Below are 18,750 nucleotides of genomic sequence, written 5' to 3' on the forward strand. Positions count from 1 at the left end.
CACTCCTCCGAGGCCTCGGGGGCTACACCCGGCGGGTGCGCTCGCGCGCACCCACCGGAACAAAATGCAACCGAGAAAGGCTGGTCCCCTTGCAAAAAAGTGCGACGAAAGTGAAAGGGAAATGTGCCCTTGGGCCATTTCTAAGTATTTTGGTGGTTAAGTGTCAACACAAGTGCTTAAATGTGAATCTATGCCCATGGATGAACAAAGTGCAAATCAAGAGCAAAGGTATGTTTCTAAGTCTTAGTACATTGGTTTTGTGTACTAATATACTTGTCTAAGTGTTAGAAACAGAAAGAAGAAGAAAAGAGAAGAGTTGGCTGTGTACAGCCAAAAGGCTGTTTCGGTCTGGGGCACCGGACTGTCCGGTGGTGCACCGGACAGTGTCCGATGCGCCAGGCTGCCTCGGGCGAAGTGGCCGCTCTCGGGAATTCGCCGACGGCGTACGGCTAAAATTCACCGGACTGTCCGGTGTGCACCGGACTGTCCGGTGAGCCATCGGTCGGCCGAGCCAACGGTCGGCCGCGCGATCTGCGCGGGACACGTGGCCAAGCCAACGGTCGGAAGGGGGCACCGGACTGTCCGGTGTGCACCGGACATGTCCGGTGCGCCAACGGCTCCCGCATCTGCAACGGTCGGCTTCGCCATTTAAGGAAGGAAATCGGGCACCGGACAGTGTCCGGTGTGCACCGGACTGTCCGGTGCGCCAGACGATAGAAGGCAAGGATGGCCTTCTAAATTTGCTCTCAACGGCTCCTAGCTGCCTTGGGGCTATAAAAGGGACCCCTAGGCGCATGGAGGACTACACCAAGCAACCTTAGAGCATTCTTGATCATCCACACTCAGTCTTTGCGCATTCATTTGTCATTTGCAGTGATTCGAGCTCCGTTCTAGTGAGAACTTTGAGATAGTCTTTTGAGCTCGATTCTTGGTCGTGTGTGTGCGCATATTGCTGGGGATTTGTGTGTGTTGCTTCCCTCCCTTACTCCGTATTTCTTTGTGAATCTCAAGTGTAAGGGCGAGAGACTCCAAGTTGTGGAGATTCCTCGCAAAACGGGATATTGAAAGGAAAAACATAACACTGTGGTATTCAAGTTGATCATTGGATCACTTGAGAGGAGTTGAGTGCAACTCTCGTCCGTTGGGACGCCACAACGTGGAGTAGGCAAGTTTTGTACTTGGCCGAACCACGGGATAAACCACTGTGTCTTCTCTGTGTTGATCTTTTGTGGTATTGTGTTCTGTTGAGACTCATCTCTAGCCACTTGGTGATTATTGTGCTAACACTTAACAAGTTTTTGTGGCTATAAGTTTAAGTTTCCCAGGATCACCTATTCACCCCCCCCCCTCTAGGTGCTCTCAATTGGTATCGGAGTCGTTCTCTTCAAGAAAGGGACTAACCGCCCGAAGAGATGGATCCTAAAGGCAAGGGGATGGTGATCAACGACAAGGAGAAGGAGTCCTTCGTCAACGAGCCCAATGATGACAAGCCCACCGACTCAGGCTCGGGCCACAAAAGAAAGGACGGGAGGAAGAAGAAGACAAGGCGCATCAAGGAAATTGTCTACTACGACAGCGACGAATCTTCCTCCTCCCAAAAGGACGACGACGACTACGATAGACGAAAGACGGTTAACTCAAACTTTTCTTTCGATTATTCGCGCATCCCGCATAGTTCACATGCTCAATTGCTCCCCATTCCACTTGGCAAGCCCCCTCACTTTGATGGAGAGGATTACGGATTTTGGAGCCACAAAATGCGTACTCACCTGTTTTCTCTCCATCCAAGCATTTGGGAGATTGTGGAAAGTGGAATGAAATTTGATAGCTCAGATAGCCCTGTGTTTATTAATGAACAGATTCATAAAAATGCACAAGCTACTACTGTGTTGCTAGCTTCTTTGTGCAGGGACGAGTATCACAAGGTGAGCGGCTTGGACAATGCCAAGCAGATCTGGGACACCCTCAAGATCTCTCATGAGGGAAACGACGTCACCTTGCTCACCAAAATGGAGTTGGTGGAAGGCGAGCTTGGACGGTTCGCGATGATAAGGGGCGAGGAGCCGACACAAACATACAACCGGCTCAAGACCCTTATCAACAAAATAAGGAGCTACGGAAGCACGCGATGGACGGACCACGACGTCGTCCGCCTAATGCTAAGGTCATTTACCGTTCTTGATCCTCATTTGGTGAACAATATTCGTGAAAATCCCAGGTACACCAAGATGTCGCCCAAAGAAGTTCTTGGGAAATTCGTTAGCGGGCGAATGATGATCAAGGAGGCAAGATACGTGGACGACGCCTTGAATGGTCCGATCAACGAGCCGCAACCCCTTGCTCTCAAGGCAACACGAAGCAAGGAGGCGCTACCTAGCAAGGTAGCACAGATTGAGGCGGCCGGACTTAATGATGAAGAGATGGCTCTCATCATCAAAAGATTCAAGACGGTGCTTAAAGGTCGCAAGGGACAGCCAAGCAAGACCAAAGCCAAGGGGAAGCGCTCATGCTTCAAATGCGGTAAGCTTGGTCATTTTATTGCTAACTGTCCCGACAATGATAGTGATCAGGATCAAGGGAACAAGAGGGAGAAAAAGAAGAACTATAAGAAGGCAAAGGGCGAGGCTCATCTTGGCAAGGAGTGGGATTCAGACTGCTCTTCGTCCGACTCCGACAATGAAGGACTCGCCGCCACTGCCTTCAACAAGTCATCTCTCTTCCCCAACGAACGTCACACTTGCATCATGGCAAGGGAGAAGAAAGTAAGCACTCATAACACTAGTACTTATGCTTCTTCAAGTGAGGATGAGTCTAGTGATGATGATGAGATAGATTACTCATGCTTATTCAAGGGATTAGATAGAACCAAGGTAGACAAAATTAATGAATTAATTGATGCCTTGAATGATAGGAATATACTCTTAGAAAAGCAAGAGGATTTGTTGTATGAAGAGCATGATAAATTTGTAGAAGCTCAGAAATCTCTTGCTCTAGAAATTAAGAGGAATGAAATGCTCTCTAGTGAATTATCTTCTTGTCATGAAACTATTGCTAAGTTAAAAGGTTTTAATAATGATTTAAATGCTAAACTAGAAGTATCTTGTAAATCTAATTCTTGTGTAGAAATTGTTGAAACTTGCAATAGGTGTAAAGATTTTGACATTGATGCTTGTAGTGAACACCTAGTTTCAATTTCCAAACTTAATGATGAATTGGCTAGTCTTAATGCCCAACTTAAGACTAGCAAAAGCGAATTTGATAAATTAAAATTTGCAAGGGATGCCTACACAATTGGTAGACACCCCTCAATTAAGGATGGACTTGGCTACAAGAGGGAAGCCAAGAACTTGACAAGCCATAAGGCTCCTATCTCCGCCAAGGAGAAAGGGAAGGCTCCTATGGTTAGAAGTGCTAAAAAGAACCATGCTTATATGTATCATGATAGGAGACAAACTAGAAATGCTTGTAGGAGTTATAATGCTTATGATGATTTTGACTCTCATGCCATGTTTGCTTCTAGTTCTTCCTATGTGCATGGTAGAAATATGTCTAGAAGAAATGCTATTCATCATGTGCCTAGAAAGAATATTATTCATGCTCCTAGGAAAGTAGTGAATGAACCTTCTACAATTTACTGTGCTTTAAATGCTTCCTTTGCTATTTGTAGAAAGGATAGGAAAATAGTTGCTAGGAAGTTAGGGGCAAGATGCAAGGGAGACAAAACTTGCATCTGGGTCCCTAAGGATATTTGTGCTAACCTTGCAGGACCCAACATGAGTTGGGTACCTAAGACCCAAGCCTAAATTTGCCTTGCAGGTTTATGCATCCGGGGGTTCAAGCTGGATTATTGACAGCGGATGCACAAACCATATGATGGGGGAGAAGAAGATGTTCACCTCCTACGTCAAGAATAAAGATTCCCAAGATTCAATAATATTCGGTGATGGGAATCAAGGCAAGGTAAAAGGGTTAGGTAAAATTGCAATCTCAAATGAGCACTCTATCTCTAATGTGTTTTTAGTAGAGTCTCTTGGATATAATTTGCTATCTGTTAGTCAATTATGCAATATGGGATATAACTGTTTGTTTACAAATGTAGATGTGTCTGTCTTTAGAAGATGTGATGGTTCACTAGCTTTTAAGGGTATTCTAGACGGCAAGCTTTACTTAGTTGATTTTGCAAAAGAAGAGGCCGGTCTAGATGCATGCTTAATGGCTAAGACTTGCATGGGCTGGCTGTGGCATCGCCGCTTAGCACATGTAGGGATGAAGAACCTCCACAAGCTTCTAAAGGGAGAACACGTGATAGGTCTAACCAATGTTCATTTCGAAAAAGATAGACCTTGTGCAGCTTGTCAAGCAGGAAAACAGGTGGGAGGATCTCATCACACCAAAAATGTGATGACAACATCAAGACCCCTGGAGCTGCTACATATGGACCTCTTCGGACCCGTCGCCTATCTGAGCATAGGAGGAAGTAAGTATGGTCTAGTTATCGTTGATGACTTTTCCCGCTTCACTTGGGTGTTCTTTTTGCAGGATAAGTCTGAAACTCAAGGGACCCTCAAGCGCTTCCTCAGGAGAGCTCAAAATGAGTTTGAGCTCAAGGTGAAGAAGATAAGGAGCGACAACGGGTCCGAGTTCAAGAACCTTCAAGTGGAGGAGTTCCTTGAGGAGGAAGGGATCAAGCACGAGTTCTCCGCTCCCTACACACCACAGCAAAATGGTGTGGTAGAGAGGAAGAACAGGATGCTAATCGATATGGCAAGGACGATGCTTGGAGAATTCAAGACCCCCGAGTGTTTCTGGTCGGAAGCCGTGAACACGGCTTGCCACACCATCAACAGGGTCTACCTTCATCGCCTCCTCAAGAAGACTTCGTATGAGCTACTAACCGGTAACAAACCCAATGTATCTTACTTTCGTGTATTTGGGAGCAAGTGCTACATTCTAGTAAAGAAGGGTAGAAATTCTAAGTTTGCTCCCAAAGCTGTAGAAGGGTTTTTGTTAGGTTATGACTCAAATACAAAGGCGTATAGAGTCTTCAACAAATCATCGGGTTTGGTTGAAGTCTCTAGCGACGTTGTATTTGATGAGACTAATGGCTCTCCAAGAGAGCAAGTTGTTGATTGTGATGATGTAGATGAAGAAGATGTTCTGACGGCCGCTATACGAACCATGGCGATTGGAGAAGTGCGGCCACAGGAACAAGATGAACGAGATCAACCTTCTTCCTCAACAACGGTGCATCCCCCAACTCAAGACGATGAACAGGTTCATCAAAAGGAGGTGTGTGATCAAGGGGGAGCACAAGATGATCATGTGATGGAGGAAGAAGCACAACCGGCACCTCCAACCCAAGTTCGAGCGATGATTCAAAGGGATCATCCCGTCGACCAAATTCTGGGTGATATTAGCAAGGGAGTAACTACTCGATCTCGATTAGTTAATTTTTGTGAGCATTACTCTTTTGTCTCTTCTATTGAGCCTTTCAGGGTAGAAGAGGCCTTGCTAGATCCGGACTGGGTGTTAGCCATGCAGGAGGAACTCAACAACTTCAAGCGCAATGAAGTTTGGACACTGGTGCCTCGTCCCAAGCAAAACGTTGTGGGAACCAAGTGGGTATTCCGCAACAAACAGGACGAGCACGGGGTGGTGACGAGGAACAAGGCTCGACTTGTGGCAAAAGGTTATGCCCAAGTCGCAGGTTTGGACTTTGAGGAGACGTTTGCTCCTGTGGCTAGGCTAGAATCAATTCGTATCTTGCTAGCATATGCCGCTCACCATTCTTTCAGGTTGTTCCAAATGGATGTGAAGAGCGCTTTCCTCAACGGGCCAATCAAGGAGGAGGTGTACGTGGAGCAACCCCCTGGCTTCGAGGATGAACGGTACCCCGACCACGTGTGTAAGCTCTCTAAGGCGCTCTATGGACTTAAGCAAGCCCCAAGAGCATGGTATGAATGCCTTAGAGACTTTCTAATTGTTAATGCTTTCAAGGTTGGGAAAGCCGATCCAACTCTTTTTACTAAGACATGTGATGGTGATTTGTTTGTGTGCCAAATTTATGTCGATGACATAATATTTGGTTCTACTAACCAAAAGTCTTGTGAAGAGTTTAGCAGGGTGATGACGCAGAAATTCGAGATGTCGATGATGGGCGAGTTGAACTACTTCCTTGGGTTCCAAGTGAAGCAACTCAAAGATGGCACCTTCATCTCCCAAACGAAGTACACACAAGATCTGCTAAAGCGGTTTGGGATGAAGGACGCCAAGCCCGCAAAGACTCCGATGGGGACCGACGGACACACCGATCTCAACAAAGGAGGTAAGTCCGTTGATCAAAAAGCATACCGGTCAATGATAGGGTCTCTACTTTATTTATGTGCTAGTAGACCGGATATTATGCTTAGCGTATGCATGTGTGCTAGATTTCAATCCGATCCTAAGGAGTGTCACTTAGTGGCGGTGAAGCGAATTCTTAGATATTTGGTTGCTACGCCCTGCTTCGGGCTCTGGTATCCAAAGGGGTCTACCTTTGACTTGGTTGGATACTCAGATTCCGACTATGCTGGATGTAAGGTCGATAGGAAGAGTACATCAGGGACGTGCCAATTCTTAGGAAGGTCCCTGGTGTCGTGGAACTCTAAGAAACAAACCTCTGTTGCCCTATCCACCGCTGAGGCCGAGTATGTTGCCGCAGGACAGTGTTGCGCGCAGCTACTTTGGATGAGGCAAACCCTTCGGGACTTTGGCTACAATCTGAGCAAAGTCCCACTCCTATGTGACAATGAGAGTGTTATCCGCATGGCGGAAAATCCTGTTGAACACAGCCGCACAAAGCACATAGACATCCGGCATCACTTTTTGAGAGACCACCAACAAAAGGGAGATATCGAAGTGTTTCATGTTAGCACCGAGAACCAGCTAGCCGATATCTTTACCAAGCCTCTAGATGAGAAGACCTTTTGCAGGTTGCGCAGTGAGCTAAATGTCTTAGATTCGCGGAACCTGGATTGATTTATAGCATACATGTGTTTATGCCTTTAATCATGTTCATTCTGCATTGTGTTGCTTATTATGGTGCTCAAGTTGTACAAGCACTCCCCGGACCTCACAAGTCCTTGTGCTAGTAATGCACATATTTAGGGGGAGATGTGTTACAACTTGACCCTTTGAGACTAACCGTTTGTTTGAGTTTGATTGTTTTAGTCTCAAAGAAGGTTTGAAAGGGAAAGGTGGACTTGGACCGTGAAAGACTTCCACTGCACTCCGATGAGAGGGTAACTTATTCCAAGTTCATCTTTAAACTCTTATTGCCTATTTGCTCTTAATTGAAGATTTTGATGAGGCAATGGGGTTAAAGGGGCCAAGATTGATCCCGTTTTGGTGCTTGATGCCAAAGGGGGAGAAATTAAAGGCCAAAGCAATAAATGGATCAGCTACCACTTGAGAAACTTTGAAAACAGTAGGATAGAGCTCTTGGTTTGTCAAAACTCTTGCATTGTCTCTTTTGTCAAAAGATGGCCTCTTGTGGGGAGAAGTGTTGATTATGGGAAAAAGGGGGAGTTTTTGGAATCTTGAATCAATTTTCTTTGGAAAACCTCTCTTTATGTCTCTACAAGTGGATTTGACTTAGAGATAGAATTTTGAGTTTGATTTGCAAAAACAAACCAAGTGGTGGCAAAGGATGATCCATATATGCCAAATTGAATCAAAATAAATTTGAGTTTTTATTTGAAGTGATATTGCACTTGTTCTAGTTGCTTTATGTTGTGTTGGCATAAATCACCAAAAAGGGGGAGATTGAAAGGGAAATGTGCCCTTGGGCCATTTCTAAGTATTTTGGTGATTAAGTGTCAACACAAGTGCTTAAATGTGAATCTATGCCCATGGATGAACAAAGTGCAAATCAAGAGCAAAGGTATGTTTCTAAGTCTTAGTACATTGGTTTTGTGTACTAATATACTTGTCTAAGTGTTAGAAACAGAAAGAAGAAGAAAAGAGAAGAGTTGGCTGTGTACAGCCAAAAGGCTGTTTCGGTCTGGGGCACCGGACTGTCCGGTGGTGCACCGGACAGTGTCCGATGCGCCAGGCTGCCTCGGGCGAAGTGGCCGCTCTCGGGAATTCGCCGACGGCGTACGGCTAAAATTCACCGGACTGTCCGGTGAGCCATCGGTCGGTCGAGCCAACGGTCGGCCGCGCGATCTGCGCGGGACACGTGGCCAAGCCAACGGTCGGAAGGGGGCACCGGACTGTCCGGTGTGCACCGGACATGTCCGGTGCGCCAACGGCTCCCGCATCTGCAACGGTCGGCTTCGCCATTTAAGGAAGGAAATCGGGCACCGGACAGTGTCCGGTGTGCACCGGACTGTCCGGTGCGCCAGACGACAGAAGGCAAGGATGGCCTTCTAAATTTGCTCTCAACGGCTCCTAGCTGCCTTGGGGCTATAAAAGGGACCCCTAGGCGCATGGAGGAGTACACCAAGCAACCTTAGAGCATTCTTGATCATCCACACTCAGTCTTTGCGCATTCATTTGTCATTTGCAGTGATTCGAGCTCCGTTCTAGTGAGAACTTTGAGATAGTCTTTTGAGCTCGATTCTTGGCCGTGTGTGTGCGCATATTGCTGGGGATTTGTGTGTGTTGCTTCCCTCCCTTACTCCGTATTTCTTTGTGAATCTCAAGTGTAAGGGCGAGAGACTCCAAGTTGTGGAGATTCCTCGCAAAACGGGATATTGAAAGGAAAAACATAACACTATGGTATTCAAGTTGATCATTGGATCACTTGAGAGGAGTTGAGTGCAACTCTCGTCCGTTGGGACGCCACAACGTGGAGTAGGCAAGTTTTGTACTTGGCCGAACCACGGGATAAACCACTGTGTCTTCTCTGTGTTGATCTTTTGTGGTATTGTGTTCTGTTGAGACTCATCTCTAACCACTTGGTGATTATTGTGCTAACACTTAACAAGTTTTTGTGGCTATAAGTTTAAGTTTCCCAGGATCACCTATTCACCCCCCCCCTCTAGGTGCTCTCAGAAAGCCTCCAAGCGAGTGCTAACACTCCCTTCGAGGCTCGGGGGCTACTGTCGGGGACCATAATTAGGGGTACCCTCAAGACGCCTAATTCTCAGCTGGTAACCCCCATCAGCATAAAGCTGCAGAGGTCTGATGGGTGCGATTAAGTCAGGGATCAGTCCATACGAGCGACTCGATCACGCCTCGCCCGAGCCTAGCCTCGGGCAAGGGCAGCCGACCCCGAGGGGTTTCCGTCTCGCCCGAGGCCCCCCTTTTTAACGGCGGACACATCTCCGGCTCGCCCGAGGCCTTGCCTTCGCTAAGAAGCAGCCCTGACTAAATCACCGCGCCGACCGACCGAGTCGCAGGAGCATTTAACGCAAAGGTGGTCTGACACCTTTATCCTGACACGCGCCCTCCGGCAGAGCCGAAGTGACCGCCGTCACTTCGCCACTCCACTGACTGGTCTGACAGAAGGACAGCGCCGCCTGCGCCACTCCGACTGCAGTGCCACTTGACAGAGTGAGACTGACAGACAGTCAGGCCTTGTCAAAGGCGCCATAGGAAGCTCCGCCCGACCCAGGGCTCGGACTCGGGCTCAGCCCCGGAAGACGGCGAACTCCGCTCTGCCCGACCCAGGGCTCGGACTCGGGCTAAAGCCCCGGAAGACGGCGAACTCCGCTCCGCCCGACCCAGGGCTCGAACTCGGGCTAAAGCCCCGGAAGACGGCGAACTCCGCTCCGCCCGACCCAGGGCTCGGACTCGGGCTAAGGCCCCGGAAGACGGCGAACTCCGCTCCGCCCGACCCAGGGCTCGGACACAGGCTAAGGCCCCGGAAGATGGTGAACTCCGCTCCGCCCGACCCAGGGCTCGGACTCGGGCTCAGCCCCAGAAGACGACGAACTCCGCTCCGCCCGACCCAGGGCTCGGACTCGGGCTAAAGCCCCGGAAGACGGCGAACTCCGCTCCGCCCGACCCAGGGCTCGGACTCGGGCTAAGGCCCCGGAAGACGGCGAACTCCGCTCCGCCCGACCCAGGGCTCGGACACAGGCTAAGGCCCCGGAAGACGGCGAACTCCGCTCCGCCCGACCCAGGGCTCGGACTCGGGCTCAGCCCCAGAAGACGACGAACTCCACTTCGCCCGACCCCAGGGCTCGGACTCCGCCCTGGCCTCTGCCGAACAACCTCCGCCTCGCCCGACCCAGGAGCTCGGGCTCGGCCTCGACCATGGAAGATAGACTCGACCTCGGCTTCGGAGGAGCCTCCACGTCGCCCGACCTAGGGCACAGGCCCGCCACGTCAACAGGAAGCGCCATCATCACTCTACCCCGAGCCGATTCGGGCCACAGAGAACAAGACCGGTGTCCCATCTGGCTAGCTCCGCCAGATAGGCAATGATGGCGCCCCGCTAGCCCTGTGACGACGGCGGCTCTCAGCTCCCTTATGGAAGCAGGGGGACGTTAGCAAGGACTCAACCGCTCCGACAGCTGTCCCTCCGCTAGGCTCCATTGCTCCTCCGACAGCCACGACATCACACCAGCAGGGTGCCAAGATCTCTCCGGCTGCCACATTGGCATGTACTTAGGGCGCTAGCTCTCCCCCGCTAGACACGTAGCACTCTGCTACACCCCCATTGTACACCTGGATCCTCTCCTTACGCCTATAAAAGGAAGGACCAGGGCCTTCTGAGAGAAGGTTGGCCGCGCGGGGACGAGGACGGGGCAGGCGCTCTCTTGGGGCCGCTCGCTTCCCTCACCCGCGTGGACGCTTGTAACCCCCTACTGCAAGCGCATCCGACCTGGGCGCGGGACGAACACGAAGGCCGCGGGATTTCCACCTCTCTCACGCCCGTCTCCGGCCACCTCGCTTCCCCCCTTCGCGCTCGCCCACGCGCTCGACCCATCTGGGCTGGGGCACGCGGCACACTCACTCGTCGGCCTTAGGGACCCCCGGTCTCGAGACGCCGACAGGTGGCGCCTTGCTCGATGATCTTCTTGGAGCCTTTGATCATCAATTCAAAGCACACAAATTTTCCTATAACTTCCTCGGGAGACATTAGCTTATATCTAGGATCACCACGAATTAATTGTACTTGAGTAGGGTTAAGAAATACAAGTGATCTTAGAATAACCTTGACCATTTCATGGTCATCCCACTTGGAGCTCCCGAGGTTGCGCACTTGGTTCACCAAGGTTTTTAGCCGGTTGTACATGGCTTGCAGGTCTTCTCCTTGGTTGAGCATAAAAAGACCGAGCTCCCCCTCGATCGTTTCCCGCTTGGTGATTTTGGTCACCTCATCTCCTTCGTGCACGGTCTTGAGTACGTCCCAAATCTATTTGGCGCTTTTCAACCCTTGCACCTTATTATACTCCTCTCGACTTAGAGAAGTGAGGAGTATAGTAGTTACTTGAGAGTTGAAGTGCTCGATTTGGGCCACCTCGTCCTCATCATAATCTTCATCCTCTACGGATGGTACCTGTACTCCAAACTCAACAACATCCCATATGCTTTTGTGGAGTGAGGTTAGGTGATATCTCATCATATCACTCCACCTAGAATAATCTTCACCGTCAAATGTCGGTGGTTTGCCTAATGAGACAGAAAGTAATGGAGTATGTCTAGGAATGCGAGGGTAGCGTAGGGGATCTTACTATACTTCTTGCGCTCTTGGCACTTAGAAGTGATGGACGCGGCGTCGGATCCCGATGTAGAGGGCGATGAAGAGTCGGTCTCGTAGTAGACCACTTTCTTCATTTTCTTCTTCTTGCCACTATTGTGCGTCCTAATGTGTGAAGGGGATCCCTCCTCTTCTCTTCTCAATCCAAGCCACGGGAAGGCTCCATCAAGGGAAAATGTTTTGTGCAACGAGGGCATCATAGACCACTGGATTGCGACTAATATATCTTTAGGATGGTAGGGTCGTTAAACTGGAATCTTTGAAAATGTATTGAGATTGTAAGTGATAGCACTTGTTGTTCATTTACTCTATAGACAAGTATTCAAATTGTCGTTGACGATACTTGTGGTTTTATTATGTACAACGCTTACCGCAAGTACGTGGAGGATCCACAATACATCGATCGAAGATCTGACAAAAAGAAGAAGTTCCCCTAAAACACTTAAAGTCAGGCATAACTTCTAGGTACGTTCCAAAGTTCTATATACATGTGTATACTCTCAACACGTTGCAACTAGTGATATGATACCACGTATGACATATATCATGTAGTGATCCAAACAACCTCATGGGTCAGTACTATGCGAATTATATGTCTGCGAGTATCTTAGAGTTTGCGGCAAGTTCAACAACAGCTATAAACAGTTGAAGAAGTCACTAAATTGGTGGGAAAAAGAAAAGATAGCCCATGAGACATCTGTAAGTTTACCATGGACAATTGTGTGCATGAAGGGACGTCGTTCTTCAATAAGGATAGTGAGTTATGGATGGTAGAAGAGTATGAGAAGCACATAAACTGGACCACCATGCTACGCCTTCAAGATTACAAGTGTCCCGACATCTTTTTAGGATTATCATGTCATGGTAGGTGATCGATGATTGATGTGTTGTAAAGCTAACATTTTAACTATTGATTAGCTTGAACATCGGATGTGATGATACAAGTATGCATATGTATATATCTATCTATGATTTGTATTTCTATTTATTGCCTTTCATTGGTGTTTGATTTGCAAGTACAGATCAAGTTGAATTCAAATTTATTATTTTTTAAAAACTGAAAATAGTTAATAGAGACGGGCAATTAACAAATAACCATCTCTGTTAAAAGTATTAACCGAGGCAGTTAGCATAATGCAACCGTCTTGGTTAAAGTATTAACGGAGGCGGTAATGTTAACAATAGCTAAGAGCAGAGCTATTAGCTTAATACGTTAAGATGTTTTTAATTAATCTTAGCAGTTAACTATTAGTTCTAGTACATCCAAACATGGCCTTTATAATCTGACTCCTCCGAAAAGTACGCGGATCAGAAAGCAGAAATGTAAGTTTTTAGAAACCCAACTTGTCCTTGTAACTCTGCTCCTGTCTCCATCAGCCGTGTGGTAAGTCAACTATGGCATGTGAAGGCAGCAAATAAATAAATAAATCAATCTGGTTTATCTTATATCGATTGAATCGCCATCGTTCCGGTGCAACGGAGAAGCGAGCTCCCGTCTTGAGACAAACGAGTTGCATTGGAAGTGTAATGGTGGGCCTGTGTTTATTTGCTCCTGGGTCTTTTGGATGCTTTTTGTTTTTGGTATATACGAAGGCGTAGTGATCAAGATCGTCACCAGATGCATCTAGGCCACTGAAAGACAAGAGGAACCTGCTTCAGTTGAGCTCGTTTCAAACCGGTTGGTTCGTCCGCATGGACTGGAGGATGAAGCGATCCAAGAGTGTTCCTAAGCTGAAGAGCTCGTCGTCTCCCACAAGCCCGACTGATAAAGGTAATAATTTGTCAGTTTGAATAATGGAAGTAATGCTAGCTCAAGAGGCCATGCATGCATCTCTCGTGTGATACTGCTTAGTATATTAATTAGGTTTCAGCCTTCTTTTTTTTATGGTCCTTCATACTGTGATTTAACTACTGATTTGTTAGAAACAACGTCGGCTCCGGATCCGTAAATCTATCGAGTATGTAAAACTACTGCAAAGAATTCTGTTGGAATGTTATCTCTGCACAATCTGCAGGGTCAAAGTAAGCCATCATCACTAATAAATGTTGTTTGGAAGTCGCCCTTAGCTAGACAGCAGATTTCGCCTTCTTATTCAAAACTGAATTGAATCATCTTCGGTTTCATGGCTCCCAAACTAGCTCTAGCTAGCTGTGTTGATCGGCCGGTTGGAGACGCAAACGTAGGGATTCTGAACAGGGAACTCTTGGAATGTCAAAAGGAGTCCTTTTGCTGGGCCACTGCAATAGCATCCGTACGTACGTGCCTTGGGAGGTGTCAATTTTTTCATACCGAATCATGCATGTTTATCCACAGGATAAAATGCATTGGTTACTAGCATAGTAGGGTTAAAGTGAGACCAAATTGCTTTTTTATTCAAAGTAGTATATACATGTTGATTGTCAGCAATTTTTTTTAATTGGACTATCAACATACTATAAACGATCATGTATATTGTCTATGCAAGAAATATTTATGCAGGGGCGGATGCAAAGGAAGGGGGGCTGCAGCCCCGCCCCATCGTGGGTTAAAAGCGTAGGAGTAGCTCTTCAAGCTAGCCTAGATGTTTCGTTCTACAACCCAAAACATGTTAGACAATCTATTTTTTACATCTTTACAATATGGATGACACAAAAATGATATATTAACAATCAGTTGTAAGTGACTAGTAATTTAGTATCATCCATATAGATGGTAAAAGATTAAATGTCTTCATTCGATACACACACATGCATCTAACAGGACAATCTATTTTTTACAACTTTACGAGATAGATGTCAAAAAATGATACATTAACAATCAGTTGTCAGTGACTGCTAATTTAGTATCATCTATATAGATGGTAAAAGATTAAATGTCTTCATTCGATACACGCGCACCATGACACTGGCCTCGTCTCAGTCTGTATCCTGTGTCTTAACCCTAGATGCCTGATGTCTAGCGCTCGCTCTACTCGTTAGTCGTTGGCTTGTTGTTGTCTGTCTGGTCGTTACCCTCTATCTCTTTCATGGCACGTCCACAGTCAACAGACATCCGCACCTACACTAGACTATAAGAGCTAATTTGGTGACAAGGGGATCCCGAAAGGATCGGAGGGGATTGAGGGGGAAATGAACTAATTTCCCCCTCAATCCCCTCCGATCCTCCCGGGATCCCGGATCACCAAATCAACCCTAAATGGGAAATTTACCATGTGACTGTCATTTTTAAACAAAGGTAACGAAATATTGTGAAGACATATTGATGGTCAAAGGTTCAAATAAAACTTGGCCAACAAGAATCTAAAACAACATATAATATAAGTGGAGGGAAAAATAAATACCATTATTCAGTTTCAGCCAGGGCCATTATGCTGTTGGAGTAGCACAGTACAGTGGAAACACAGCCCAACCCAACTGCCCAAGGCTTCCATTCCGTATATACAAATAAACCACCCACCGGTGTGTGCACTGCACCATCGCCTTTCTCTGCTCTTGTCTCCCCTCCATTTCCTCACGCGCCACCGGCAGCGCCAAGAGCCAGTCGTCGAGCTCTGCTCATGCTCATGCCGAGCGACCATCCGGAGCCGCCGGCCCTGGCGCCGTTGGATCTCGAAGCCCACCCGGCGCCGCCCCCGGCCAAGGGTGGCGGGGGCAAGATGCAAAGGCTGCTCAGGTCGGCCTTCAAGCGCGGGGAGGAGACGGACCAGCTGAGCCGGTCGGCTTCCGAGTCGTCGTCTTCGGCGGGGAGCATCGGCCGCACGCCGTCTGGAAGGCGGGCCGGCCGGCGCGGCGGCGACGTCGACGGCGACCGCTCCAGTCGCGAGAGTTTCGAGGCCCAAGGTGAGACGCTCGTGGTTGCTTGTTTTCAGCGGAATTTGCTCGGTTGATTGATCGCATCTGGATTCTCCCCCTTTTTTTCAGCGAAATTTACCGAGCCTTTTAGAAGGCGTATATACTAGATAAAGAAATTAAGCACGTGATGGGCGGCCTTTGTTCATTTCTGCTCTTCCTCTGATATATGTTCATTCGGCGGTCGCAGTTTTCGATCGTTCTCCGACAAATTGATAGGGATTGAAAAAGAAAAGAGAGAGTGCAATTTCGTTCTCATTCTCATAACCGAGTCTGAATCACCCGCATCTCAATTTAGAAAAAAAATATATAGGAGTTCAACTGTGAATCGCACAGATTGAAATACAACCTGTGTCTCGCGGCCATTGGGTTGTCATGGCCTTGTTTGGATGCTGATATTTCCAAGGCTCTTAAATAAACTTAACGATATGCCTTTCCGCAATCATAGATTGGTCACGTACTGTACTGGGATTATATAAATATTGTGGTATGTAACATCGTACTCCTCATTGGTAGTTCAGAAGAAACCAAATAAAGACAGCTAGGACCATCTTCTTGGAAGTTGCATGACCTTGTCAACCTTTCTTGCTACTAGAAGCAGTTTAATCATCCATTCAGAGAGAGAGAGAGAGGGCCTCAACATGTTGCAAATTTTACTGCCTACCGTACCACAGGAGAAAACTGAAACAAACTGTCGCTTCTAATGAAGCTCTTATTGCCCCGTGTGAAACAGTTTGGACATGACAAATACGTCCCTTTCCCTCGTGCTGCTTTCTCAGCTCGTAAAGTCTAACAAGCAGGTACTGGCCATTTATTCTGCCAGCCCTTTTAAGGTTCTAGCTCCTCGGGACCCATGAGTGACACCGAATTGGCGGCTTATAGTGCTTTGGCAGCAGTCCACATCCATTAGTCAGTCCCTTTCTTATGGGGGTCGCGCATATCCCATGAGAAGACAGTGGTGTTTATTTATGTGCTCCTATACTTGCCAGTAGTTATGATAAACAGATTGTCTTATGTTATTTTTTCCCCAAATCGCAGTATAAATGCAGAAACTTATGCACTTTCTAAAGCTTTTTTTAAAGCCAGTTTGGGGAATAGGAATGAGGAGATGATTATGTTGCTAACAACATGGTGGCAAGCTTCTTTCTCTGTGATCTGTGAATGAAAGAGGGCAAACTGGCTTTCGCATCTTTAGAGTTTTAAGTAGTAAATTGCAAGCGTGTTTTGAGGTCTGTGACATTGTGAACGTCGAAGAACCAAGTACCAAGACCACATCTGTTTTTCATGTGGTCAGCTTCTTGTGGTGTGGGTATATATTTTACTACCTGTTGATCCTGGATCCAAGGCTTGCTCCAGCGCTGCATTTTTCAATCTTTGTACAGTTTTCTATTTCCATCATGCATAAACCACGTAGCTATAGGTTGCAAATTGACTCCTACGATACAACAATATAATCTTGGGCATTGCCGCAAAGAGTTGAATACGCAGGATTCCAAAAAGAAACGCTACTGCCCGTACTGCAGTCTGAATTTTTTACATCTAAAAGTAAATTTTTTTTACAAGTGATTAATGAACAATTGCCCTGATCGATATGCTATGAGCCTATGATTTAAGGTTCTAAGAACGGCAAGCTGCTCTCTGCGCTGCGCGACGCCAAGATCGGCCACGCGTACGAGCCGTTCCCGTGGGAGAAGAAGATGAGGGAGCTGCTGCCGGTGCCGGAGGCGAGCAGCTTCCTCTCGCTGCTGCTGCTGCCCAAGGCGACGGACGGGTCCAACACGCGGTACAACGCGCTGGAGGACACCCTGGCGCGCGCGGACGCGTGGCTGCTGTCGTCGCAGGCCTCGGGCGTGCCCGTGGTGTTCATGAACGTGCAGACGGAGGCGCTGCTGACCAAGATCTCCGGCGAGACGGCGGTGTCGACCGTGAACATGGCGTCGCTGTCGGACCTGGCCGGCATGGCGAACGCGAGCCTGTACGGCTTCGAGGACTACCACGGCGTGGACATCGGCGTGGTGCGGGCCGTGCGGCTGTGGTACACGGCGGCGGCGGGCGAGGCGGCGCTGGAGCTGCGGCTGTGCCCGGGAGACACGCGGCTGGGGTTCGCCATCAGCCGCACCGAGGAAGGGTTCATCTACGTCTCGTCGGTGGCGGAGGAGGGCACGCCGGGCGTGGCGTCGGCGCGGTCGGGCCTGCTGGAGCTGCACCGCGCGGCGCGCGGGGCGTCCAAGCTGCTGGTCGTGTCCCGCGTCGGCGGCGAGAAGGTGCTGCCCTGGATGGTGTCCACCGCCGGGAACGTCAAGTGCTTCGACACCGTGTCGCTGAGCCAGAAGCTGTCGCTGCACCGCCACGCGCTCCGCCCCATCACGCTGCATTTCCTCATGTGGGACCGCGACCTGGCCGCGGCGCTGGCTAAGGATGCCGACGTCGAGAAGCCGCCACCTGTGGTCCTGCTTCCATCCGTGGCGGCGGCGGACGAGCTCGACGGCGACAGCAGCGGCGGGCCGGGGCTCGATGGCAAGGACTCGAGGGACTCGTCGTTCAGGTTCCAGAACATCGACCTCCCGGACAGCTGGTTGTGACTTGTGAATTGTGTAACCAACCATTTCCTTACCTTTTTCCCCCTTCTTTTTTTATGATAAGAAGTTGAAGCCTGTTCTTCTTTCTATGCTAAAAAGTTGAGAACGGTTAATTATGTAAGCATGATGGCAGTAATTAAAGGGGTATCATACCAAGGTGTGTTGTTAGCATCTCGTCATGCTTCGTTATGTCATCAAATGTGTTCCGGTCGCGAAAGCACCACAAGAAAGCACCAGCCGTTTGTTACTAATTCAGAATATATATACATCAAAAGCTTCAATCCATATTCAAATACAACCATCCAATGGAACCACCGCTACCATGATTTGGGTCCCATTTGGTACAGTTTTGCAAATATTGTGTGAGCTGTCTTTCGGTAAATGTTTAAAAAACAGATTTATGGGTAAACCCTTTTTTTCCTCTCACGAGAAGATAGAGTAAAATGAAGATAATAAGTAACTTATGTCAGCTTCACGTGATACCTATGGAGTCCATTAAAGCACAAAAACTGACACCTGTGTCCCAAACGTAGAAGCACGAGAACTAAAAAGGCCTACCCGTATGACGGTTAACACGATTAAAAAGCCTATCCATACGCTTCCAATCACAACTCACGAATATCAGTTTCAAACAAACTGGCCAGAGTGCTC

The 18,750-nt window shown here is 48.1% G+C and overlaps 1 protein-coding gene across 1 annotated transcript; it reads left to right on the plus strand.

Moving 5' to 3' along the window:
• The first annotated feature begins 15,165 nt into the window (after positions 1-15,165).
• On the plus strand, positions 15,166-18,269 carry LOC100272284 (uncharacterized). The gene is made up of 2 exons (NM_001146771.1): positions 15,166-15,511; positions 17,135-18,269. Exons 1-2 carry the CDS (start codon positions 15,229-15,231, stop codon positions 18,100-18,102), a joined length of 1,251 nt encoding a protein of 416 aa, NP_001140243.1. The 5' UTR covers positions 15,166-15,228; the 3' UTR covers positions 18,103-18,269.
• The last annotated feature ends 481 nt before the right edge of the window (positions 18,270-18,750 follow it).

The sequence above is a fragment of the Zea mays genome, chromosome 2 (assembly GCF_902167145.1).
Source record: "Zea mays cultivar B73 chromosome 2, Zm-B73-REFERENCE-NAM-5.0, whole genome shotgun sequence".
NCBI lineage: Eukaryota > Viridiplantae > Streptophyta > Magnoliopsida > Poales > Poaceae > Zea > Zea mays.